The sequence below is a fragment of the Aspergillus nidulans genome, chromosome VI, assembly GCF_000011425.1.
Source record: "Aspergillus nidulans FGSC A4 chromosome VI".
NCBI lineage: Eukaryota > Fungi > Ascomycota > Eurotiomycetes > Eurotiales > Aspergillaceae > Aspergillus > Aspergillus nidulans.
The window spans coordinates 2687383-2713905 of record NC_066262.1 but is presented as its reverse complement, the minus strand read 5'-3'; the positions used below and the strand labels follow the sequence as shown (position 1 = coordinate 2713905).

General features: G+C 49.5%; 9 protein-coding genes across 9 annotated transcripts, besides 4 other annotated features; 7 read left to right on the top strand and 2 right to left on the bottom strand.

Moving 5' to 3' along the window:
• Window positions 1-8246: part of a sequence feature (contig 1.49 342..206454(-1)) that runs on past the window's edge.
• On the top strand, window positions 441-2141 carry ANIA_02804 (putative beta-galactosidase; the record flags this gene model as incomplete). Its single annotated transcript, XM_655316.1, has 3 exons — window positions 441-751; window positions 797-1220; window positions 1476-2141. The coding sequence occupies 3 exons, from the start codon at window positions 441-443 to the stop codon at window positions 2139-2141; spliced, it is 1401 nt and encodes a 466-aa protein (XP_660408.1).
• On the bottom strand, window positions 2261-4969 carry ANIA_02805 (uncharacterized protein; the record flags this gene model as incomplete). Its single annotated transcript, XM_655317.1, has 8 exons — window positions 2261-2367; window positions 2422-2472; window positions 2580-3024; window positions 3223-3384; window positions 3417-3456; window positions 3497-4672; window positions 4717-4845; window positions 4899-4969. 8 exons carry the CDS (start codon window positions 4967-4969, stop codon window positions 2261-2263), a joined length of 2181 nt encoding a protein of 726 aa, XP_660409.1.
• ANIA_02806 (uncharacterized protein) lies at window positions 6352-7951 on the top strand (the record flags this gene model as incomplete). Its single annotated transcript, XM_655318.1, has 3 exons — window positions 6352-6369; window positions 6449-6506; window positions 6636-7951. 3 exons carry the CDS (start codon window positions 6352-6354, stop codon window positions 7949-7951), a joined length of 1392 nt encoding a protein of 463 aa, XP_660410.1.
• ANIA_02807 (uncharacterized protein) lies at window positions 6965-8185 on the top strand (the record flags this gene model as incomplete). The annotated part of the gene is made up of 2 exons (XM_655319.1): window positions 6965-7937; window positions 8163-8185. The coding sequence occupies 2 exons, from the start codon at window positions 6965-6967 to the stop codon at window positions 8183-8185; spliced, it is 996 nt and encodes a 331-aa protein (XP_660411.1).
• Window positions 8247-26523: part of a sequence feature (contig 1.50 1543..47652(-1)) that runs on past the window's edge.
• On the top strand, window positions 9718-11346 carry ANIA_02808 (uncharacterized protein; the record flags this gene model as incomplete). The annotated part of the gene is made up of 3 exons (XM_655320.1): window positions 9718-9947; window positions 9984-10163; window positions 10221-11346. 3 exons carry the CDS (start codon window positions 9718-9720, stop codon window positions 11344-11346), a joined length of 1536 nt encoding a protein of 511 aa, XP_660412.1.
• On the top strand, window positions 13639-14607 carry ANIA_02809 (bZIP transcription factor; the record flags this gene model as incomplete). The annotated part of the gene is made up of 2 exons (XM_655321.2): window positions 13639-13807; window positions 13877-14607. 2 exons carry the CDS (start codon window positions 13639-13641, stop codon window positions 14605-14607), a joined length of 900 nt encoding a protein of 299 aa, XP_660413.2.
• Window positions 14701-17041, bottom strand: admA (ADAM family of metalloprotease ADM-A; the record flags this gene model as incomplete). Its single annotated transcript, XM_050612637.1, has 3 exons — window positions 14701-15766; window positions 15847-16873; window positions 16966-17041. 3 exons carry the CDS (start codon window positions 17039-17041, stop codon window positions 14701-14703), a joined length of 2169 nt encoding a protein of 722 aa, XP_050468537.1.
• Window positions 21334-21353: a sequence feature (Short protein (ANIA_11367, CBF83968.1) was converted to a misc_feature.).
• Window positions 21455-21494: a sequence feature (Short protein (ANIA_11367, CBF83968.1) was converted to a misc_feature.).
• On the top strand, window positions 22413-23806 carry ANIA_02811 (uncharacterized protein; the record flags this gene model as incomplete). The annotated part of the gene is made up of 6 exons (XM_655323.1): window positions 22413-22485; window positions 22614-22764; window positions 22828-23051; window positions 23126-23298; window positions 23386-23477; window positions 23671-23806. The coding sequence occupies 6 exons, from the start codon at window positions 22413-22415 to the stop codon at window positions 23804-23806; spliced, it is 849 nt and encodes a 282-aa protein (XP_660415.1).
• On the top strand, window positions 23939-25999 carry ANIA_10343 (inorganic phosphate transporter; the record flags this gene model as incomplete). Its single annotated transcript, XM_050612635.1, has 5 exons — window positions 23939-23960; window positions 24084-24261; window positions 24317-25426; window positions 25491-25589; window positions 25642-25999. Exons 2-5 carry the CDS (start codon window positions 24086-24088, stop codon window positions 25997-25999), a joined length of 1743 nt encoding a protein of 580 aa, XP_050468536.1. The 5' UTR covers window positions 23939-23960; window positions 24084-24085.

The window sequence follows — 26523 nt, the reverse complement described above, 5'->3', positions numbered from 1 at the left end:
GGCCTGTTCGATTTGCTCCTCTGCTGCAATTTAACCTGTGTAGGATATAGCATGTTAAACTGCATTGGCATGCTACGTTCCTTCAACCAACTAGTTCACAGGAAACTGCCAACGTGACGCGGCAGCATCCGAGGTTTAATCGAAGATATTCCCAACCAGACCAGTCTTTTATATGCGGTGTTGGCGAGCTCGTGAGTATATCCGAGGTTTATGCGAAGCCAGCGCCAATGTTCTGAACAGAGCAATGCTAGTGGTCAGGGATCGCTGCGCTATCAGAACAGTATTACGAAGAATGGTTATCGTTTCCTTAAGTGGAACGGGCGTTGTACTCCGCGTATGGTTGCTACCAATGCGGTCATTGATTAACGCCTACTTAAGAGCCTTGCCTGTCAATGCTTTGAATGTTAGCGGCATCTTTTTTTCTCAGCCCGATTATACAAATGTCCTTGCCTCACCTCGCTCAAACCCCTAATGGGTTCCAGCTTGTCGTCAAAGACAAGCCGGTCCTCCTCCTTCCGGGCGAACTACACAACTCCTCGCTCTCCTCTGCCAGATACATGTCCACTGTTTGGAATTACATGAAAGAACAATGCATCAACACCCTTCTCGGCGCCGTTACCTGGGAAATGGTCGAGCCCGTTGAGGGTCAATTTGACTTTACCGAACTGGATTCGGTCATTACTGACGCACGGAAACACGGGCTATATCTAGTATTACTCTGGTTCGGAAGTTATAAGAACGGAGTCTCGACGTATGTACCACCCTGGGTGAAGAGAGATATTGTAAGGTTTCCCAGGGTGCAAGTTTGGGATGCGGACAAAGGTCGGAAGAGGACAATCGAGATGATCAGTCCGTTCACCGAGGAAGGGTGGAAAGCTGATGCGCGCGCGTTCGGGAAGCTAATGGAGCACCTGAAGGAATTTGACAGCCAACATAGTACAGTCGTCATGGTGCAGGTTGAGAATGAGACGGGCCTCCTGGGAGACTCGAGGGATCGGTCGACTGTGGCGGAGAGGGTATTTGCAAAAGGTTTTCCTCCTGAGCTTCTTCGTCATCTCTCTACATCCAAGAGTCTACATCCTCGGTTTATCGAACGCTTTGGAAACAGACTTCCACCCTCGGGTGAGATCAACGATGGTCAGACCTATGCCTGGGAAAGCATCTTTGGCCCTGGCACCGCAGCAGACGAAGCCTTCATGGCCCACTATATTTCAGAGTACGTAGGCCACGTCGCTGATGCGGGAAAGAAAGCATACCCGATCCCTCTCTACACAAACACATGGCTAAACTTCGATGACCCCTCGGTTTTGGATCTCCATGGGTATCCTAACGTTGTTGGCGGAGGCGCGCGGCCCGGAATATACCCCAGTGGAGGGCCCTGCCCGCACGTCTCCGATATATGGCGCTTCAACGCACCGGCACTCGACTTCCTCGCGCCAGACCTATATTTCCATGACTATGAACGGGTATGTCAGGATTACACAGTCCCCACAACGAATCCACTGTTTATACCTGAACAACGGCGCGATGACCATGGAGCAAGAAGGGTATGGCTGGCGTACGCAAGTTATGGGGCACTAGGCACGAGCCCTTTTGGTGTTGACACAGAAGCTACAAAAATCGGAAAAGAATATAGGCTTCTTTCACAGACAGCAGGGTATCTGCTCAACTCCCCCCCAAGGCAGCGGATGGGATTTTTCTTCGATGAGCTGCCGGAGACCGGTTCACCAAAAGGAAAGCAGAAGTGGACAAAGGTGTTCGGAAACATCGAAGTGATTATTGAACGCGCCTTTGTTTTCGGAAAACCTGGTCCTGGTGGGGGCATGATAATCCAGCTGTATGACGAAACGTCATACAGGTTTCTTGTGGTTGGACGCGGATTCCAGGTCCGGTTTCGTGGGCTAGACGACACCGTTACATTCACAGGGATCTTGGAAGCGCAGGAGAAGGAGGTCGATAGTGAAACAGGCGAGCTTAGGACGTTGAGAGTGTTGAATGGCGATGAGACAAGAAGCGGCGAGTTTCTTATCATGCCGAACGAGGACCCAGACTATGGAGGGTTCCCTATTGCTGTCACCATCCCGGCGAAAACATATATTGCGGAGGTAGAGGCCTATACTATTTGCGAGAAAAAAATCTAGGGGCAGGCTTAGGGAATGAATGTGGAACCTACTAGACCTAGAGAATCGAGAGTCGACCACCGTTCGGCATTGCCATGTAACTAACGCCTGCAGTCTTATATACTTCGACTGTGAAGTACTTACAATGCTCTTAAGAGCCCCTCATGCTTAACCACCCAACTTCCATCCTCAGGAAACCCGGGAGCATGTCCTTCAGACCCTTCCCAGCCAGCAGCCATATACGCAACTACCGCGCCCGTCAGTTTCATGATTCCCATGACCACGACAGGCTGCGACTTACTTGCAAGCAGATACCCTGCATTCCCAGGCATGAACGGCGGTGGCGTCCCCCCTAAGCCATAAGGTTAGTGACAGTCTGAGTACCAACCAGCTCGGGAAGCAAATAAAACCAACCATCACCCCCTCTAACCGCGAACCCTATCCCAACAATTAGCTCACCTTCACGAATAACAGCGACAAAATTATAAGAAGCCATACCTGCATCATCAAAAACCCATCTTTCGCTCGTCAGATGCCGTATCGCCCGCTCTCGTTCTCCAATGCGTGCAGAATTGATTGAGAGGACAACCCTCCCCCATCCCCTGACATCCTCATCCTTCCAAATCTCATCAATCTTATCCGCCGTTCTCTTCGCGATCTCAAAGTCCACGGCGGGTGTATCCGGCAATATCCCCTGGAGCATGATCAGGCTCCGTGGATCGTCGGTCAGGGAGATGTCATTCCACCAGGAACTATCCAGCCCTTCGTACACGGCGTAAAGGCCGTCGACTATGGGAGGCGGTGCGAGTCTGGTAGCAACGGTCTTCCATTTGGATGGGACCGGTTTGTCTAGCGTTGTTTTCCAGAAGATTGCCACATCGAGTGCGTACCGCCAGTATGCTATCTAATCCAATCAGCTTAATATGTGATGCTAGGGTCGTGGAGAGGGGGAGAGAGGGGTTACTTCGTAGGCTAAGTTCATAGTCTCAGTGGGCGGGGTGTTTTCAGTGACGCCGTAGGACCTGTATAATCCTTCGGGGTGAGCAAAGTATCAAGAAGGCTTGGGATAGGGAGAACCCACGGCGGTCCAAGATCATAATACCCTGAACTCTTGTTTGCCCATGCGTACGAAACCAAGTAATCCGCTGTAGCCGTTATTACGCGATCCCATTTCTCCAGTGTCTTGCGTGTCGGAGAGGCTTTGTAGGCGAGTTTGGCGAGGTACATTGGGTGAGGCTGTCGAGATTAGTGTTTCTGACCGTAGCTGCGGATGCAATAGAAAAGGAAACAGCTTACCTGTTGCCACAGCAGAAGGCCATTGATCCCTCCAGGCGAACTTACGCCCGTTTTTGTTTCGGTCATTTTGGGCCACCTACGGAGTCAGCATTTTGCAGTATAGGGCGCGGGAATGCGGATACCTCGCCCCATCCCACCCCATTTTCTGTGCCCGTTCAATCGAAGAAGGAAGCAAGCGCTCATACAGCGCTGGAAAGATGGCATCGAAGAATTCCTTCCGTCCCCAAGTCACCCAATGCGCGTTGTGCCAGACAACCATCTCCATATGGAACTTGCCATACCACCCATTGTTCATCAGCCCGCTCTCCTGCGGAGACTGAGCCGTCGCCGCACTGTTCACACGGACATGGTACTGCGAGAGAATGATTCGTCGCTGTAGCTCATTTGCGGCTGCGTTAGAGGAGGAGGTTAGATCGACGAAGCCACCCGTCTGCCAGTAGTTGTTCCAGGCGAGCCTGTTGCGCCGGCGGATTGTGGATGGGAGCGCCGGTGAGGATTTCTCCGGCGAAAAGAGGGCAGAGAAGGAGAGGGTTGATGTCTTGGAACGCGGTTGGAGTGTGTATCTGTGTTTTGCTGGACCCGTTGCATTCTGAGGTTGGGCGAGGTGCAGGGGTGAGGAGTTCGGCCAGCGGAGACTCACAAAATAGCTTGTTTCTTGCAGTTCGTGATAGATATACGCTGCGTTCTTTTGGCGGTACGGGAGAAGGGAGGTCGTATGGTTGTCCGGGAAATCATAGGCTCCAACGAAAACCTCATACTTGTATTTTGTGGAGTGGATAGGCGGATATGGGAAATCGAGCTGGACAGTCAAATCACCAGTCTCAATCAAATCAGACTCAATTTCAAAGGCCACGGCGTCTGACTTGAAATCTCCCTGCGTGACCACTTTGACACGTTTCTCGTCTATTTTGAATGTCGAAATAATGACTCCATTCCACAGATCGAGTTCCTGCCACGGGTCCGTGATCTTCTCTGCTGGAAGGGTGGCATTCTTGTATCCGAGTCCAATCCGTCCTAGATTGATGCGGTTGGGATTCCCAATCAGCCACTGGGATACTGCCGGGAGATCAGAGTCTGGAATATCGTAGGAGACGTTTCGGCCATGGGTAAGCATGGGAACGCCAGTATAGTCGTCAAGCTGCTCTCTTGGGCTCGTCAGATGAGGATGTCTCAGGGAGATACAAAACCTACCCGTTCGTGGGGAGCGAGTCATTATGCCAGCCCCAGCTTGAGAGCGTGTTGAATGGAAGGAAGCTCTGCACAAAAGTCAACTAATAGCTCCAGAAATGGATGATACTACAGTTGCCGTGCCTGCATCCCAGTATTATCGACACTGAAGGCAAAATCCCCATTCCCGACCTGCAGCGGAGTGGTCTCATTGTCGATCAGTTGCGTCCGGACGACATTGTACTTGGACACTATACTCTTCCTACCGGTCGAGTTAGTGTGTAGATCTAATCAATTAAAAGTAGGTACACTTACCGATCAATTCGTCCAAGGACCGTGGCGGGCAAGATCCAGACAAATAGCAAGAACGGTTTCAGGAGAAGCATTCTGGCAGACGTTCCTGCTTAGTTACTCTTCGTTCGATGGTCAGGATATTGAGCGAGTAGTCTGTTTTATGGAGTCTCGGAGCATTTTTTACCGACGATCTGGGGTATTCGTCCCCGCAGCGTGCATAGGCTAGAAAAGAATTAATGCACCAATGTCGTAGGACCCTTATGCTAGGATACCCCGAGCGCTAATCAGGCTAAATAGCTAGAGCTGAACACAAAGCTAGCTAAGAAAGGAAATTTAAGTCGAAATAGCTATTCGAATAAGAGAACATGAAGTATTTGCTTCTCGGATGCGAATGAGGATGAAATACACTGATATAGGCGGACAATACTACCACTGCTACAATCGTCCGGTAAGCTTAGCCAGAATTGCTTAGAGAGCTCAGAGCCCTGCATGGCCAAGCAAATCAAGCGAGAATGATAAGCAGTCCAGCATTTGTTATAGCCGCCAGTAGCAGGTTCATTCAAGTGCCTATTTGTATAGGGGCCGCTGCCAGGAAGCAGAGTCTCCGTTTCACTTCAGTGTGAATGGCCGTCGCAAATTCTCAGCGGCCCGCAACCCACCTTAGCCTAACAACAGTAGACACTATAGCAGCTTCAGGAGCTTGGGTTTTCCGACCAAATGTCCTTGCTTCTGAGAGATTAGACACTTCTTAGTATATCCAGCAACGGTTGCCATCACATACTTAAGGAAAGATTGTGCAGTTTGCAGTTTACGCTGCTGAGCTATATTTCACCGAGACGGTGTCTTTAGCGATGACAGAAGTGATAGCGGCTTAGAAAGAGAGCTTTCGAATGTATCTTTATATGCCGTCAATTTCAGAAGACACAGAGTTTCGAAGGACTAGGAGACTTTGATTCGAAGTATCCTTTGCTCGGAACAGTTATCAGCCCAAAGGTTACGTCTGGTTAGGCTTCTGAAAAGGTCGTCTATGTCTCTATAATTATGAAGACAAGCGTCTGGTTTGATTGCAGGGACTGGACTTTGGGTGCGATATAGTTGCTATGGCAAAGGCCACGAGCTTCTTGGCCTGGCATTCTGAGAGCCGGCACCGACTATCCCTTTCAGAAGTAGTACCCAGAGAAAAAAGAATGATATTGGCTTCTCCATACTCTTGAAAAGAGTCGAACATTCATGCACCGTTTTAATCTATTAACTTTATGAAAAATTCAGCAGAACGATTCCCGGAGGAGGTGGAGTGGTCTGCGCTGGATCCGACATAGAGTCTAATGTTGTATGTCACTGTAAACCTGATCCTAGTGGGATAGCTTATAAAATTGTTAGTCTGCAGTATCAGAAAGAATGGCAAGGTTGCGTTGCGGACGTTGCGCGATTGGGCTACGTTGGATGGGTTTTCTGGGCCTTTAGCAAGGAAACCATGCCGATAGGGCAACCAGTTTATCATTGGCTTCATTCATGACTTGCGGACAGTAGCTCTATGCAGCCTAGGAAAACTAGATGGTGAGGTGGATTAGTCGGTTGGACCTGCCGCCGACGCTGCTGCCATACACAGTGGCGGGTTGCGGAGCCGAAGTACGAAGAAGAGTGCTTGATAAACCTCTGCAACATGTCTCTATTCACTGTCTCTATTCACATTGACTCATCCTTCTTCCACAGCTTAGATGCTATTCTTCCGGCTACTCTCTTATACAGTATAGCTAGTGTGCCCGATCATGGCCTCGTTTTACGACCTTCCGCCAGAACTCGTCGAATCAGTCGCCTCGTTCCTGTGGCTGAGCGAGGATCTCTGCTCGCTGCGCCTTACATGTCGATATTTCTACCTCAGCACACTGCGGTACTTTAGAAAATCTCAATTTGAGACCGTCAGTGTCGACCTCTACCTGAGTTCCCTCCACCGGCTCGAGGGGCTGTGCACAAGACCAGACCTCGTGCGAAATATCCAGCGTCTCGTTATTTGGACAAAATGGACGGCGGAGAGAGCGGTTGAAACAAAACAATTCTGGCAGCGGTACCCGTCTGGACGACTAATCATGTCCCAGGCCATTATACGCCGATGGCGCGCGGTGATTGAGCGCCTTGTCTGCTGTAGGTCGTTTTGCATTTACCATCGAACCGACCCCCCGGGTAGCTACTGGGATCCCGACCTTACGACTGACGACGAGTATGAGCCTGTCTGGCGGGTATCGTTGTCAGTGAGCGATATTGTGGCAATCATGCTGAATATTTTCAGTGCAAGTCAAATCCCAGTGCTCAGTTTTGCTCTGGGATGTGGCAGGTATTTCAGCAAAAACCCAGGCCATCAAATTGATACCACGCGCCTCGACCCGGTCCTACTCCGGACGGCCAATTTCAAGTATGCCTGGTCCAACCTGACTGCTCTAGTTCTTGAGTCTGAAATTACGGGGAGTTCGACTGTGCAATTTGCTACATCTCTCGTGCAAGCCGCGACTAGGCTTCGACGATTGACAATCAACTTTGACCACGGGCATGACGCCTTGGCTTTAATGGAGCAACTGTCGTGCACGGATTTCGAATTTCAACTAGAGGAAATTCATTTTGAGGCGGGATGGCTGGGATCTGGCGAATATCTCGAGCGATTCTTGTTGAAGCATGACCGTACGCTCTGGACTCTCTCGCTGGTCTTGATCGGCTTGAGACAGGAGGCCTGGGTTCCCATGCTCAAAAGTCTCACAGATTTAAGAGCACTGAGGGCGTTCAGGCTTGTCTGCCCAACGGCTAGTGAAGCCGACAAAAAGAGCTGCGTCAAGTTTCCCAATGTTGAGAAAAATTGCATTGTTGATGAAGCATCGGGAACACAATTTAAATACAGGAGATTTTGGTTCCACGAGTCGCATATGACAATGGTCAGTTACCGTGGGTCGAAGATGAAGGTTGCACTTCAGACATTGGTCGACGGCATCGAGTTCGCTCCTAAGAGGGACCTGTCTTCGACGGAGTCGTTCAAGTCGATTGATCAACGGCGGATGAGCGTCAGCTCCATGGGTGTGTGGGATTAGCGGGTCAGATATTGCTATGACTATCTGAAGCTGAGGCTGCATTCAAGATACGAGCTTTGGGAAAATATGCTGCAGGTGTGGCCTGAGAGACAGCGGGCACAAACTTCTCAGGGCTTCGATGTTTGAAGGGATGTCTATTGGCAGAACTCCTCTATGATACAGTTGAGCCTCTACAGCATTTATATGTACTTGTATATGCGAAATTACCCAGTAACAGAGCCTGGGAGTTCGTAGAAATAGTACTCATTGTGGTGTTATCCCAGCAGTGTCCTTCTGATTATCCAGCATCGTAAAGCGATATTTTCCGAGAACGATCCAACCTCAACTAATACAGGATTTCGAGCAGCGGATAGAGAAACCGTTCATAAGTATTAGTAAAGGAATACTTTAAAGTAATCCCCGAGCGTTGCATGCTCACATGCTGTACAGTTTTTGTGCTCGGCGACAGGTTGGATACGATGCAGCGGCACTATACATTGATCCCTTAATTAGCTCAAAGTCCAGTCAAAATATCCAGTCAACATAGGAGAGTGAGGTAAAAATCAGCACGGAAGTTCATAAGTAAGCATTCATTTTACAGTGTCATGTCCAGCTTTCAGGAACAGTGGCCGAGGATGAAGGGGCGGTACTATGTCACGTCTTTCCAGATCTCTGCAGGTTCAGCTTTGTCTCCGTCTGTGTTGATAATGCGTTTATATCATTCCGCGCATTCTTCTCGAAGAAGTTGTAAGCAAGCATTCTCCTATGACAACCAAGGCTGAAGACTAATGTATCCCTCAATGATAGTAGCATGGGAGGGAGGTCTCCGCCTATATTTCAGCAATATCACCACCATAAATGTTTTTGCAATGGTAGCGTCAGCAGCGAATCAGAATGCTCAGTCAAGATCAGGAGATTCGGCGTCAGTTGTCTTGTGTAGAGATTTCTTTGCAGGTTGAGACATTTGTCATTAGGATTTTTAATGACTGCCAACTCGAGATGGACTTTTTGGTGCAGATGGTTTCTCGAAATGAGGCATGGAGCTGGATACCTACTGGATATCTACGTTGAGCCATGGAAAAGTCAGCCTTCATGTATGACAGTCGCTTTGGGTTGAAGAATACACAATTCTCGAAGCTGACCGCGATATGAAAAACCCTGGCAGGAGACTTGACAGGCTGATATCTGGATGCGCAAGAGTAGAATCAAAGTATTTGATAAGCCGAAATTCTGTGAATAGAGCAGTATATCCTGAGTACATGGGAACTTAAATTGGATGGTATGGAAATCATCTGGGTATCTTCAAACAGGACGTCCAATGAAGGGTGATAATACTTCTAGGGCGAAATTCTGTTTCATTGTAAATTTATGACAGTGTTATCTTTAGTGAATGTATGAAATCTCTGCTATTATGACTGACATACCAATGATCCATTTTGCTGTGAATGGTCTGTGATCACTTGTGTGCACTGGGCAGTTTGCCCTGAAGGGATCCACCCGTCTTCTGTGCACACCATTCAACCTTACGAATTCAGAATTTTTAGGCAGGGATACCTATGCTAAGCCAGAAGGTGAAGTCATTGAGGATAAAATTCTTACTTGCCTTGCCCTGGCTCTCTTATTTCAAGAGTATGGTCATCGACCAGCTCCCTCTATCTTTTCCCACTACTTTTATGGTGGTATCTCCCTGTTCCTAAGCACCCTGTTCATCTCATCAGTGCGGTCTATCACTATAAGGTTTTTTGAATCATTTTCTTCTCTCATTGTTTACCTTGTCAGTTATAGCCATGCAGTTCCAGGATATCCCCGAGGAGATCCTTCTGAGCATCATTGACACCGTTGCAGACGAAGGCATCCACTACCTGCATTCCCTCGCTCTGACCTGCAAGCGCTGTAATGTCCTCTGCAACATAGACGAGCGGCGTTCCTACCATTGTATCTTTATACACAGCTTCCTTGACTGCAACGCCGCTTTCAAGAAGCTCCTGGCCATCCTGCGCAAGCCTCGTCTTGGAAGGTATGTTCGTCATTTGGAGGTAAACATGCAGTCCAGGCTCAACGTCCCGTTTGCCATTCTTCCGCCAATTTGGGAGCGCAACCTGCCCGATGAGGATATGAAGTTGCTCCGAGCTGCTGTTAGAAATGCCGGTTTTGAGGGACGCCACGAGCAGAGGGTGATGCAAATGCTCATGCAAAGGGATGCGCACAGCCATTTCATGGCCCCGGCTTACAGGTATTATCCTTCTTCCCAAAGATCTTTCTGGATATCTGTAGCTAACCAAATCTTTAGTCTTGATATTGCTCGCGAACGCGGAGTCTACATTGGCCAAGCCATTGCCGCTGTCCTTCTTACCGTCTGCACTGATATCGAAAACATGGGCATTGGAACCCCTGCTGCGAGAGAGCTGACGTGGGACCAGCCTCCTCGTGACGGAGTGCTCGTTCACGCGTTCCCTCTTTGTCGAATCATGAAAGCTATCCATAAGTCGCCACTTCAGTGTGGGTATCTGAGCAAATTAAGAATACTGGAACTGTTCACTCCTCGGCCGGGTAGCCGGATGTACGACCAAGCGGATATCATTGGGCGGATGGAGATCTTCCAGGGACTACCGAGCCTGGAGACACTTGTGGTTGAGGGTGCGAGCTGGGGAACCAGATCCACCACTAGATTGGTCGAGAGGCGTTTCACGGTAGGCGCTTGTCGCGCAAAGAACGTCTACATCACACACTCGAAGTTTGGCACCGATGTCCTTGCAGGTGTGCTCTCTGCTGTCTCTGAGCTTCGCGAGTTTACCTATTGTACCGGCGGCCGCATGGGACATCCACATTTCCGCCACGCAAACGATTTCAATCCGTGCACCTTCTTCAAGTTCCTCCTGATTCACAAACTCACACTCCGCACTCTCGACCTAGACTGCGATGCTCAACTCGGGGAGTCAATGAACACCTATTACGATGGTGGCGAAACCATCCTGGAGCATTATCCTGATGAGCTCAACCGCACTTGCGGCCCCTACTGCCGGCACATAGAAAACCTCCACTGGATCTTCAAATTAGATGGTGGACTGCGTGATTTCACCGCGTTAACTCATATGAGAATCGGCGCTAAGACCCTCGTCCTTTTTGCCCTGGGTATCAACACTCGGCTTTCTCGGGCGCGCCCCTATCTCGATGGATTTATGCTGCTCCATGCTCTGCCGCCGAATCTCCAGGTCTTGACTGTTCGGGGCTTCCGGGTGCCTATTCCTGGAGCTTACTATAGTGTGGATTGGGCTCTCTTGAGACTTGCTGGTCTACTGGCTAGACATCGTCCTGACCTTGTTGTTGAGGGATTGGGTCCGCTAGTTCAGAGCGGGCATGATCTTACTCGTCAATCGCTTCCGGCGGATGTTTATGATCAACTTATTGGGTCTTAAGTCATTAATGGGTACTTGTCTTCATTTTCCTTCTACGAGGATTTTGTATGTTGCTTCTGTAGTACTTTCTGTTGTCCCAACACGCTGTATGCTTGTCATCTCACGCGGATTAGCCAGTCTTGTTTTCTTCTGCTAGAAGTTTGAGTTTATTACTGTCTCCTCTTTGTCATTTGAGTGTATATGGCTAAGAAAAAGTCGCGGAACGGAATTTATGAGCTGCAATATGTCTCCTAGATGAATAACTATAAGACATAGTATTTGAGTACAGGGGCAGCGCCGCATATGTACTAATATTCGCTACTGAATCCACTAATCTATCAAGGCTAATATCACCCCAAGTCAGGACGGACTGATTTCTTTCTCTGCTTGTTTAGAAACAGAGGTCAAAAAAAAATACGGTCCACGTATGACCACCACGGCTTTGCTAATCCTGACCTATAAAATAGCACTGGGACCCGCAAGATCAGCCTTTGACGGCTTCGTCAAGTTTATGTCACCCTAAATTCCGTGCTCTCTCCTCATTGCTAGTGTGAAAACTGATAGCTCCGTACTTCCGGTATTTGCTCGCTATAAACCAGACTTGGTATTATTGCTAAGTAATGCAGGGCAAAAATGCCGGCGTGAACCAGGACATTCATAGACACAATTTCCTTCTCCCAGTAAAAGACAACCTCTCAAAGCTCCAATTCTTGTTCTTTATCCTTATTCTACTTAATGATATTTCCATCGACACAATGGGCTGTTTGTCACCTTACAACTATAGATTGGCCGGGTTGAAATCACTATGACGGCAGACTAGTGCCTAATGTTGTTGATAGAAAAATTGGTAACAGCACTATTTCTCGGCATTTACCAGATATCTCGTATATTCTAAACAATGAATGTTCAGAGTCAACTTGCCTGTTTGCTCGGTCTATCGATCAGATTTCCCCAATAGAAAATAGACAATGGGTCGAACTCGGTGTTCGAAACGCAAGCACTAGATAGAGATCTGCGCTTTCAAAGGTTGAGGCTTAAACCCACATTGCAAACCGGATCAGGTGGATTTGAGGTTAAAGTATGGGCAATTCGGACGTAATATCTAGGGGGTTGGTAATAGAGAATACTAGCTAAGCAGACTCCATCGCAGCTTCTGCTTTGTACAGCAACTTGGTTGCAGTCGCTGAGCAATGAGCAGGCGAGTAGCAGGGGTACGTCTCGGCATCGAGATAGAGGATACGAGATATCACCTCGTTTCTGAAGGATTGTACAACAACATGGTTAACGCGTTTTTGACACACTTATATCACGAAGGTCGAGACATACCCGTCCTAAGTTGCTGTTGGTGAGACAGCAGCGGGCTGATTAATTGCCTGATGCAGGTGATCTTGACCCAGGATGGACGGGCTGGATAGATGAGTAACGGGATGGGTGGGAATTTTGCGAAATCGCGTTATTTGATACAACTAAAGCTTCCACGGATATGTTTGAAAGATAGGCAGGCGGTGATGAATAGATTAACTGAGCTTTGGAGAATGCTATCGAGTCGTGAGCTACTACGCCTCTCAGGCTTGAAATTGCTTCGATCACTCGAGAGTCCTAATGGCAGTAGGCTCATTATATAGCAACAGTATACCGATCCAGCTATCCTGAAAAGCTTGCATGAATCTCATTCTGCCCTCTCCGGTACCGTAAGGCCTTTTGATAACCGAAGCTGGTACTACCAGCTCAAGTGCTAGTCTCTCTTCGTGCTGTTGTCAAATCCAAAGGTGCCTCCAATACTCTGATACCAACCACAGGCAGCCGTAATTGAATAGGCTGCACTAGAGACTACCAGATACATCAAAGTCAGTTCCTGCCGCGTTTTGCCTTGGACTCTCTCAGACCAATTCGATGTGCTAGGATCTGTGAATAGGAGGTACGGGAATGGATGAGCAGCTATCATACGTCACCTCTCAGAGTGGCTTAGCAATTCAACTACTGGTAAGCCCTAAGTCGACGTAAACACTACCGCGACATTGGTATGGCGTCCTTTCGTCATCTGGACCGTCCCAGGTATATACCCCGGATAAAACTCTAAACGCCGGGCGACCTCCACAAAGTGGACCCGTAAGCATCCTGCATTAGCGTTACAATGGTAGCCAATCTAACTGCGTCCCTGGAAAACAAGGTCTGGGCATCCCCCCATCGGATCAGCGTCTCGCATATATCCGACCTCGGATCTCCATCCAGCTCCCCCAGGTTCCTTTCACAGACATCAGCCACATCTAGATATTGTCGTATTCTGCTTATACGACGGACACCAATAGCACCATGGCTGAAATGAATACTCCCAGCTCTCTTCAACGTGATAGGCCTATCATCCCCCTCACGCATATGCCGCAGCAGGCCAACGTCTGGAAGGCAGACGATGACTGGACCGGTGTCGTCGATCGTGGGGAGAGGAGGAAGCTGCAGAATCGACAGAACCAGAGGAAGTGGCGTATGCACACTAGCTCCTGTTTATGCTAGTTTTAACTGCAGTGCTAATGGAGACACCTGATTTTTACAGGCCAGCGGAAAAAAGCAAGTGCTCGAGGGTTCCGAACAAGCACGTCCCCATTAAGCTCGGTGGCATCCATTTCCTATGAAGACCCAACCGAGACAGCAAAGCAAGAGTATGAGGATGGCTCAGACGTGTTTTGCGGCCATGCTCCTCCCAACGCCCTGCAGTACTTGCGCTCATTCGAAGCCACCCTGCGCCAGAGCTACCTCACCAACTCACCTCAGCTAGATCACTTGATCGGTTTAACTCGTTTAAATGTGCACAAGGCAATAAGAGAAAATATCCGTGCTATCGGTATGACCATTGAATGGACGATATGTGAAGATTCCATCTCAATCTTCAATCTCGCCCCACCGTCTCCAAATCTCAATATAGACCGGATACCAGTTAGTCTCCGACCAACTGAGATCCAGAAAAGTCTGCCGCACCACCCGTGGCTGGATTTCTTTCCGTTTCCTGCCATGCGCGACACACTCATATCTGCGGCGCACTTGTTCGATGACGAGGAGCTGTGCCATGATCTCATGGCGTTCTGGGATACGAGGAATACCCAGGCGACGCTGGTTGTCTGGGGAGTGTCGTGGGAGCCGGGGAACTGGGAGGTGACAGAAGGGTTTGCAAGGAAATGGGGATGGTTGCTAAAAGGGTCCCCGGAGCTGCTGGTTAGTACGAATATTTGGAGAATGAAGAGGGGAGAGAGGCCATTGGATTGGCGGCGTATTTTAGCTGGTGTATAGCGTGGCTTTGGGAACTGATGCCTGAACATTGGTCATGTTTATAGATATGTGATATGTATACCTGTAATTTGATTCTCTTGCAGTTCATACCCATCATGCATACCGGAAATACGGCGTCGACGCCATCTCCACCCCGTTAACAGGCCGAGGCGAGTATGCCGGGGGAGGCATATACATTTGCCTTGCCGCAGCAGCAGGACGGAGGGGTGGTTGCATCAGTACAGGGCTCATACTCTTTGGCCTCCGCCGTCGACAGCAACAACATACAAGGCATACCAAAATCACGAGAACGAGAAACCCCCCAATACCTGCCGAAAGACCAATGACCAGTGCTCGGTGCCGATCAACCCACGACCGAACATCCGCATAATCCCGTGTAGAGCTCTGACATACGCCCCCCGAACAGAGCCCCCCGTCGCAGGGTGTCCCGTCCAGGACGGTCCCGGCATTAGAGCAGGAGCCAGTAGCGAAAGGCGAGGAGCAGGAGAGGATACAGGTATCGGCACCGTTATCGCAGGATGATATAGTCGAGTTATCTCCGCTAATCTGCTCCTGACATTGTAAATCCCGACTCGTGCACCGTCCACTCGCGCAGAAGAGCTCCTCGCCGTCATCTCCACAACTCGACCCATCATCCTCCGTCTCATCATCTGGACAATCGCCCGAGTTACCAGAACAAGTCTCTTCAATATCGCACTCGCCAACGGCAGCACGGCAGACCGTTCCGGCTGAGAGGAACTGGCAATCCCGGCAACATCCTCCATCACCAGAGGAAGAATCGCAAACGGCATCCCCTCTAAATTGACAAGTTGAGCCATCACAGCATTCATTCCCATCACACTCATCTCCGCAATCACATTCCTCGCCAGCTTCCACGATTCCGTTCCCGCACTCGCCTGCTGAGATGGTTGGCGTGTTGGTGTTCGTCGTTAAACACCGCATGCTCACCCTCCTCGACCCGATCGATGAACATACATTCCCGATTGTACATGGCGAAAACTCAGACTGCGACGCCGCCGAGATCGGGTTCATGAGATAGTCGCCGCCTGCATTGCAGGATGATTCTGAGAGGGGACAGCACTGTCGACTGCTACCGGAAAGTGAGCATGTACTGGAGTCGCAGTCGTGGTATGCGCCGAATGTGTGCGCCGATTCGTGTCTGAATAGATGAGAAAAGAAAAAAATTAGCATGGAACACAGTTCGCATTTGGTCATAAATAAGAGAATAAGGGTGCGCACGCAAAAACCTGCCACTGATTCGCCGCGCTCGCAACGACATTCGCACCCATGTCGGAATCACATAGTTCTCCTACCCAGGAAACGCCTACTTCGGTACCCGTTGGGCATCCCGTCATAAGCGTCCAGTAGGCGTTATCATCGCCACGTAGCTGACTTCTCCAGGAGGAAAATTCGTTGAGGCGCCAGTTCAGGTCGCCCGCTGAACATCCCGCATTCCAAGGCTCGTCATCACTTGGTGTCGATGGACATCCGGATTCCATGATCGTGAGGTTATGGAAGCTGAGCGCGATGTTGAATGAGGACTCGAACACCTCGGAGGCTGTGTTGACCATGGATACAAGGGACTGAATAAGTTCTTCGCTGCTGTCGAAGGAGGCCGTAAAGCTGCAGTCTGTGGCAATTCCTATGAGGGCGATTTGGCGATTTGTCGGGCAGCCTGAGTCGTCGCCAATGGAATCGACAAAGTCGGAGGCATCGAGGATGAATTGGCGTTTTTGCAGAACATCAGGACTCGACCAGGAGGGTGTTGTAGATGCATGGATGGGGTTGATGTCGTCTTGAGTGTCTCTGTAAGCCACGATTTGAGTCTCTGTCTCCGCTGCGAAATGCCCTGGTCTAACCGATTCGAGTTTGATATCATACTGCCTTCCTGAGATAGTGAACGCCCCTGTAAAAAGCGGACTCAATCCATCCCGAACAATGTTGATCCTTGCCCATCCGGCCTTCTCCCACTGGTACCTGGCTGACTGAACAAAAGCAGCGCCCCGAAAGACCTTGTGATGCTCTCTTCGTATAACCTCCGTTCGTTGGACCTCGCCGCCAGCATGGAAGTTGATATGGGGTTCCTGGATGATGAGGTCATGGTTTGGCTCTAGGGCTAGCTTTACTATCCATTCTTCGGAATCGAGAGTGAAACTGAGGTTGAAAGGCGTGGTCGAGCTAATGCGTTGGCCGAAGGTGTAGATGGCAATGTCTTGGAGGACAGCGTTGGTGACATTGGTGGATGACACGGAGCGGACCGAGTATGCTGTCGGGGATATCCCAGTATTAGTTCAGATGGCCTGAGTGAAGGCGTATTATGGTAAAGACGCTCATAAGTTGATCAGAACATGAACTTACCATGCACTAGCCCGGATAAGAATATACAAGCGATGTATACCAGCTGCACAGAGAGGGAAAGCACCAGAACTTTCATGACTGCAACATCAAGCACACGTCAAAATGCCCTCTACATCGCGCACGATCGCAGACCCTACGCCCTATATAACCCGACCCACGACATCAAAAATCCCAGAGACTTCAGAGACTTGTGGTCCAGTCAGATGCAGTACGTAGCTTACGAACGCCCACCTCACCTCACCTCACCTCGCCCTGTCTCACCGGGTTCAATAACATGCAGCAAGAACCGCTAAGCCCCCACAAGTTCAGCGGCCCTTCAGGATGAGAGCACTCAATGCCAAGCTTTAGGCATCACAATAATCGGTCCCCGCTGGATTCCGTTGGTGTCAGACGCTCGGCCAAGAGGGACTCGTCATCGGGGGCGCGCCAATGCTGACGCGCTGTACTCCGCTCTTTACCGCTGAATGAAGCCGACCTTGGGTGACTGAGTCGATGAGACCAAGAAAAGGTTTAAGCACAGCCTCGATTTGGCCCAGTTTTGGAACTAGACGCGGAAACTGTTGTGGCTGTCAAGTGGTTTCGGGAAATGTCTCGCGATAAAGTGTGTCCTAATTGCTGGCCTGTTCTGTAAGATCGGAGTTCACTCGTATTCCCTGCAAGTTCGCTGCAGATTGGCTTCTCGTCAGCTTACCAAGGTACTTTGTTACATTAATGGTCTTTCAGGGAACTCATATAAAACTCCACCGGGTTCCGTCGAACCCTCAAGCCCGACTCCACCACATCGGCTCGGATAGCCTGCGATACCCTACCCGAAGATCGGCAGCTGGCGGGGTAGATCTGGACTCAACCAGGCTGTCAAGAGGCGCAGCACTCTTTCTTACCTCCGAGCGGTATCCGTCGGCTTCCGGGCTCGCTTATTTGCTGAGAGATGACGCGTTTCACAGGCTGGGCACAAGCCACAGCTGACTGACGACCAATGGTGCTATTTGATAGCGCTAATGCAAGTGTGTTACGATAGGGATGTATATCTTAGTCTCTTCAGAGTGGGCTTCATTTAGCGTACGTTCCTAGACTGGGAGAGCGGAGACCCAAATCCTGAGTCCCATATTAGTTTAAGTTAACGACCTTTGCTGGATTACACTCAATAATAACCTAATACTCCGTTGCCCCGGAGATTTTCAGTTTTTGAAAAGTTAATGTTTTTGTCACATTTATATTTGTTTGCTCATCTCTTCATATCTCTTGGACAGTATCTGATGTGATGTAAACAGGGTTCTAAGCACATATTCACAACGACCTTCGTTCTTGCCTCCCCTCTAATCCTCCAGGTGATAATATCGAAGTGAAAGATCGGTTTCAATATGCAAAGGCAGGTTCGGCCAATAACAAACACAACAATTCTCGCTTGCAGAACGATAGCTGTTCGAATGGGAAGTGTCTTGGCCTGCTTATGTACTAAACTCAGAATAGATGGCTTCGACTGTTATCAAGGCTTCTAGTAACCCATGTCGCGGAATTGTGCCGCAATATCTCCATCATCTGGACTATGTTACGAATTCTGGCCGCTAGATATGGTGTTGTACGCGTACCAAGCTCCTTGCTGAGTAGCATTGTTCCTGTTCTAGAACCTGCTATTGGGACGACAATAGCTCTCCGCCCTGAGAGAATTAATGTAGTCTTATCCCTAGTATTGGGTTGATTCATTCCCGACTGCAAGCGGTAACAGGAGCGACGTTCGCATTTCCGCCAGCGTATTTTTATACTTCAGGGTACATACTCTGTTGCACAGGACAGGACTATGATGGTTAGCTCCTAAAGTAGGTGCATGCTCTGTACATGAAGCGGTAACAGCACTCGCCAGCTTGGAATTACCCAGATATCGGAGATGGTTCGTCTGAACGGATATCATTCCAGCCGCTCAGGTCTAGACATTGTGAGGGATTCATATATTTTCTGGCTTGGGATCCCATTTGCTTCTCAATCAATCGATAATGCTATCATAACAGGTATTCAAGTTCCGTGAAAAAGAATGCACGGCCACTTTTTCGCGACCTTGGACTATACAGAGAACCTTACGCCTAGAGATAAGGCATCAACATGCCATTTAATGCACCAATAGGAGACTGCTGGGAGGACTATGATACGCCTTCATGTGGGAGATTAATGTTTAAGAAAGGTAGCCTGACCCTGATCTGAACGAGAGCCTGTTGCTCCTATCGATACCATAGCTACGCTCTACTGAAGATATCTCGTCGCATCTTACCCCGCCAGCAGCCAGGATTCTCAACATCGGCATAGGGATATATATGCATCAGACAAATATATTGACAGACCAGCATCTTTTGAGAATCTACCAGTCAAAACCAACAAGTTTGACAAGTTGGCCAACGGGCTCCACCTCGACTACAGGAATAGGTCCAGTAACCGATGATCTAGGCATGATATAAGGAGGATTGGGATTTTGTGGTGCCTACGATGGCTCTCAACCTCTGAAATAACGCCAGTTGCAATGATGGTCAACCAGTGTGATCACAAACTCATGGAATCTCTAGTGCTTTCATAGCGTTGCGACGGGTAGCGGGCTCCAATACTGCATATTTATTTAATTAACTGGTGATTATTCTATAGCCATGTCACAGAAAATGTGTTTTGTGTCTCTGTTGGCATTCATGGAAATGCAACGAACATGAGCTGGCTCCGTACATCTCACTGCAACACAAAAAATCATTGGGGGATCTAAAGCAAAACTCAGATATCTAAGCTTGCCTCTACTTCGACAATAGCATCGGCCAGATTTCCTCCTGGACCTGCGCGACGAAATGAATTTCGTCCTAGATCGTCTGATGTATTACCATTCATGGGCCTTGCAGCATCATTTCAGCTCATGACTACGACGCCCAAGGAGGTTTAGATGATGACGAAAGTCGCGAGGTACTGCAACCAGTGGGGTGTCTGATGTTTCGCAGCAACTTACTGCCTGCTAATGGTAGTCCTGTTCTGCTTTGGCGCGGAGCCACTCATCCCAGTTCATCTGTGACGCGGCGGCCGGAACCCAGTATTCCCTCGCACCCTCACCAAATAGTGGAAGGGGTGCTAGGGCTGCCTAGAAATTGGGAATATTCTGTGTACTCTGGTGTAGCCTTAATATTTTCTTGTTAAATCGCTGAACTCTCTGTTCGAATTCATGACCTGTCCTGACAAATTTTATGTCTAGTACACCAGCATCTAGGACATAGTTTATAAACTGATAGAAATCAATAGCATAAAAGACAAGTTTTGATATGCCTACATTTGTACTTTCATTATGCTGCTTTCATTCTTTATAGCACAACAAATGAAGGTGAATAGGTTCAGACTCCATTGTTAGCACTAATATTCGTGTAGCATACCTATAATAGCAGGCATAAGCCTCTAAGCATGCAACTGATATTCCTAGGGAAACAGATTTTTGACTCCACATTATCATATCATGTCATTATTACTGCATTTTCTTGGCATAAAAGTATCGAGATTCTAACCATAACATAAGATGAGACACATTGTAGAAAGCCTCTTCTCCACCTACATTTTCAAGAATATTTGTCAAAGATATATACAATGCTTGTGGTCTCCAGCGACAACAACAAAACCACGCTTCGAGAACAAAAAAACTCACACCCATCAATTTACTAGTAGTGACTAACCTGCTCAACTTTCATAATTTAACAAACATTAATTGTGTTGTTCCAACGCAACTTTTTTTTAGCACAAGAACACTCAGTCCCGCACAGCAAGGAAAAATCCTACATGGTCTTCTCTTTGGCGAATCAAAGGGCACAATTTTCTCATGTGCCTTGCGTAGACGCAAAATTTAATGGGCTCTGCAGCAGAGTTTTACCTCTTCCTTTTCTTTCCGTAGATAGAAAGCCGACGGTCATGAAGAAGAATCAGCCCCAATGAAGCGGAATTGGAAGACGTCGGAACTGGGAAAAAGGGAACTGATAGACGATAGTCCTGTGACAACCAAAGTCCAGAGGCCACCCCCGGTTGTGGCAGGCATACGGAAAGGAAGCAGTTAGACTTCGGATAGGATATGGAACATGATCTAAGCTGAAGACTCTCCTTTGGGATAAACGGCAAATGAGATGAAAATGAGCAGTGGTTACGGCCGGCGTAATCCTTGCTGATGATGTTGCTGCCCCGGCATGTTTACAAACAGGCGAACAAGTGGAGTTAGTTATTGATTTGATGGACCTATAATCTGGTCGAAATATAGAGTATGTGGAACAATTATCTCGTATGAAAGGCAATCAAACCCCGGAGAGACGCAGCCGGCTAATGCGGGATGACTCCACTGTCAAGGGTGTTAAATGATCGACGAGGTATCTGTTAGAGCATCTGGAGATCTCCTGGAAAGCGTATATAAGGCTGTTAGCTTTAAACTCAGGTACCATCTACATCCCTATGCAAAATCAGCTACGCACCTGCACTGCCAAAATAACCTACTTACCACGGCAAGACAGCGATAACCCATCCATCATGGCAGCCATGTTCCTCCAGCCTCAGCGGTAAGGCATTATTTAGGAAAACTGCCTACTGCCAGGCTGCGATGAGTGCGGACTCAGCTCCGGAGATGGAGCCTGACCCAACTCAATTCATATTGTCTAATGAAGCTAGAAATATAGCATGCTCAGATGTTTTGCACCGCGCCGAGGGGTTTGGGCTCAGATCAAGTACCGTGGGCATATTTACATTGTTTCTGGACAGTTTGGTGGCGTTTTCAGCCGCAGCAGATAGGCCACCTTCCCATCTAGTAAAGCCAATGGGATTTTATCAGCCACTATTTTCTCGCATCGGAGCGCGATAATAGTATCTATATAGTAAAAGTCACGCACTTTGGGCCAAAATTACGACATTCCTACAAGGGTGTTCGATTAGGAGAGATGACAAGACACCAATACCACTAGTTTATTTAGTACGCATGCGAAGCATCAAATAGATTCTTAGCATTCCCCACGTGCTGCAACGAAGTAAATGTAATGGTTTAGGCTGTGAGATCTGTACAGCTTACGTTGCCACAGATGACGCTCCGTGACAATTATAATGATCCTGGGCCTGCGAAGCTGGACATTTGAACGAATATAGGGTTGAACTCCTGTTTCAGACGGTTTATTAGGCAGAAAGAGAGTGAGAATTCCGTCGCAGATTGATGGATGATATTCCTACGATTGCTTGGGAATGTACAGCGAAATCATAGCGCCGCATGTTCTAGAGGGCCAAAACTGATACATAGGAGTGGCGAGGGTACGGTTCGACAGTTTTCTGCAGCGCAACACAATGTGAGGGCTTTCACCGACTGTGTTTGAGGAGTAGCTGGAACTCGTTATTTGAATGAAGCTGTCAATGAAGTACAAATCCATTTCACTGAGCCGTGGCGGGTCAGCCTCGTACTCGCGCATAGCACAAAGATGCTCATGTGGCATCTATGCCAGCCAGGCGAGAGGGATATCGTTGTCGTCCAAGCACGAACCCTAACCCCCTGTAAGCTAGAGAGATTCCTGGAAGGAGGCTCACGCGTCAACGGAGGACTAAGAGTATAATCCTCCGACCTACGTACTCTGCCAAGTCCACCGTTAGCTATCTCCTACTCCTAATCTCCACGAAAATAGCACAAATCTCGACGAGGCGCAGGAGACCCAATCACAAGGCGGGCCTCCAAACGTGCACACGCGGAACGCTGCTCCGCATAGGTTTGGGGAAATGGCGACGGTCTGGGTCGGATAGAGAGACGCAGCAAGCAGAGATGAGTCGTGTCACCATGTAGGCGGACGTTGCCAGGGTTTATCACCTCTCTCTAGCACTATATACTTATATCCCCCACAGCCCTACGTCCAGGCGACCAAGAAATGAGAAGCCCTTGGCAGGTGCAACTCCAGAAAAGTCCCACGCACAAGCAATGCCAACCATGTCAAACGAGCTTGATTATCGATCTGCATCGCTGGGCCGGTCAAGCACAACTACAGCAATAGAATCCACAAGCAAACGATCATCATTCTCGATACCGAGCAAAAAGCAAAATCAAAAGCTGACTGAGTTGCGCCCGAAAGGTGAGCGAAACTGCCTCGTGTTCGAAAAGAGTACGGTTGTAGGCGGAGTCTGACGATGGATGCTACCTGCCTAGGCCCACTGGTCCTTGTCGCCCCGGCAAGCTCAATTGAATTCAAACGAAAGCAGCATGCACAAGCGCAGAAGCTGCAGCGGGACCGCATGAAATCCGCCTTAGACCGCATGGCGCGGATGCTGGCGACGGGCACTGGTGGTGTGCATGCAGGGACAGCAAGTTGTGGGACGAAGGTAGGTTGGCCTCGCCTCTCCAGGGCCTGGATGACGGCCAATCTGCACACTATACTGTAGCACGAGCATGCTGACTCGGAGATATAGGCAGAATTAGTCGAGGCAGCCGTAGAATATATCGAACGGTTGCATGGACAGCTTGAGGAGCTGAGGGCGAGCCACGCGACTGAGCGTACTAGGTAGTATAGCCAACCTACCTGGGCTCACCCAGAAGATGTATGCAATCAGCGATAGGAGTCTTCTTGCGCAGCGGGTCTCCAATCACATGATGTTTTTGTTGCTTCCTTCGAGACTATTCTATAGCATCTGACTCCTGCGAGTCGTATCGTCCACTGCATGCAGAAAACCATGTCTAGGATTGGTTTCTTTCAGTATCAACGCCAAGCAGGCCAAGAGCCCATACGAAAGAAGTAGAGAGGATACAGACGCCCAAATCACGGGCTTCCCCGAGGATGGACCACGTTTTCCGTTCATGGACCGTGATTGGTCTCGTTGGCCCTCCAAGTGAGCTTCGCCCTTGTCAAGAAACGACGCGGAGCCTCTTGGCAGCTCGGCGGACTGGTGGGCTTCCGTCAATAGAATGCCTCATGCGATGAATTGCTAGCAGAGATGTTTGGTAGCTGTTCGGCAAGGAAATACGATACGACGCTCAGTCGCTGTGAGTCTGATATATAACGAGGTGTAACTCCCTCATCCCCATCCTGATCCCTGAGCCCAGCCCAGCCCAGCCCTAAATCCACCGACATTTGCTCCTGGTATCGATTCAGGTATACATCACTAGGCAGCCATGGCTCTTCACCAGTACGACTGGATTCTCGCCCTGGGTACAATCTTCGCCTTCCTCGACGCCTGGAACATTGGCGCCAATGATGTCGCCAATTCGTGGGCTACCTCGGTCTCCTCCCGGTCCGTCAAGTACTGGCAGGCCATGGTACTGGCGACAATCATGGAGTTTGCTGGAGGGTAAGTTGGCGCTCCTCCACTAGTCATCACGGATGACCAGTACTGACTCTTCCAGTATCGGCGTAGGCGCAACCGTATCAGACACCATCCGCACAAAGGTCGTCGACGTCGATCTCTTCGAAAACAATCCAGCCCTCCTCATGCTTGGCATGCTCTGCGCCCTCGTCGGCTCCTCCACCTACCTCACCTTCGCCACCCGCATTGGTCTGCCGGTTTCGACGACGCACTCGATTATGGGTGGTGTTATTGGCATGGGTGTCGCGCTCGTCGGCGCCGATGGCGTTAAGTGGTGGGGTGGAAATATCAATTCGGGCGTCGTCCAGGTCTTCCTCGCCTGGGTTATTGCTCCGTTTATTTCCGCGGCCTTTGCAGCCATTATCTTCCTGCTCACAAAGTACCTGATTCTGCTGCGCAGCAATCCTGCTCGCAAGGCCCTCTACACGATTCCCTTCTATTTCTTCGTGACCTGTACCCTCCTCGCCATGCTCATCGTGTGGAAGGGCGGTTCGAGTCGTATCAAGCTTGAGGGCAACGAGATTGCAGGGACAGTTGTCGGTACCGGTGCCGTTATGGCTGCCCTCGCTGCATTCTTCCTTGTCCCATGGCTTTACCGCCGTGTCATTCTCGATGACTGGGCGATCCGCCCCTGGCACCTCCTGCTCGGCCCCCTCGTCCTCCGCCGTGGTGAAGTCCCCCCTCGTCCCGAAGGTGTTAAGACCGTGCAAAACTACTACCGCGGCCACAAGACCTTCGAACAAATCCAGGCTGAGCGTGCAGCTGGCAACGACGTTGAGACCGCTAACAAATCCACCCCGGCCACTAGCACCGAGGGATCACCCGAGATCGAACCAAAGGCCGACCCGCGTGTGCTTGCGTCAGAGCCGGACTCGGAACCTGACGCCATCAACATCAGCGGTCCCCGTCCAGAAGGCGGCAACTTCCACCCGGCCGTGCTATTCTGGCAGGCGAAGCGGCTCTTCTTCCGCGGTATTGAGAAAGACGTCGTGTCAATGCAGAACAAGCGCAATATCCTCACCGGCGACATAGAGATGACCCATGCCCACGCTGACCACTTCGAAAACCGTGCTGAGTACATGTTCTCATTCCTGCAAGTATTGACCGCTTCAACTGCTTCCTTCGCTCACGGCGCCAATGATCTGTCCAAGTATGGCGACCCTTACTGTTATTCCTTCGTCTCTACCAATGCAACAAAGTGCTGACATTGACAGTGCCGTTGGTCCTTACGCCACAATCTACAGTATCTGGCGCACCGCCTCTTTGAGTGGATCCGGCGGCAGCGGGAAGACTGATGTCCCCTATTGGATCCTGTATGTTCCCAATCCTTAGCCATATTATTCCTCTGTCACTAACAGATGGTAGTGCCTTTGGTGGTGCCTCGCTGGTCATCGGTCTTTGGACCTACGGGTACAATATTATGCGTAACCTGGGAAACTTTATCACATTACACAGTCCCTCTCGCGGCTTCACAATGGAGCTCGGGTCCGCCATCACGATCATCATGGCCACGAAGCTAAAGCTGCCTGTTTCCACGACGCAGTGTATCACTGGTGCAACCGTGGGCGTCGGTCTCTGCAACGGGACATACAAGACGATTAACTGGCGCATGGTTGCATGGATCTATATGGGCTGGATTATTACGCTGCCTGTGACGGGAATTATCTCGGGATGCATCACAGGAATTATTATTAATGCACCGCGGTGGGGATACCAGGGGTAAGCATGCTGCAGGCTTCCTCCAGGTCTCTTATGATTCGACACCGGCAACGTATTCAATCCAGGCACAGCCTTGGTTGTAACGCTTTCTTGGCTTGCGTGCGAGTGCGCAAGTTGGTATTAACGCCGTCTTTTACTATGTTTTAGTATGGTCTCTTGTCTTTTTTTGTACTAGTCTAGGGGGCATGGGTACCGTCTGGTGGGGGGTCAATAGAGTTATAATGTACGTACATGTCGCTTTAACCCATAGTCATGGTGTTTGATTTGTTACCATTGAGTATCAGACAGACGCTGATTGAGTATGGTTCTAATCCCGCTCTGTTATCATGATTCCCAGCTTGACGCGGGTATTTGGCAATAGTACCTACCTACACCTGGAAGTTCGAATATCAGCCAGGCGGTCTATGCCCCTATATGGATGCCCATGTTCTCTGGGGTCGCTGTCAAATGGTCTGTGCAATGAATCGGTTCATAAGTATCGGGAAATCGAACGATTTGGCTTGTGAGTGGTAGTGGACGGGTTGTGCC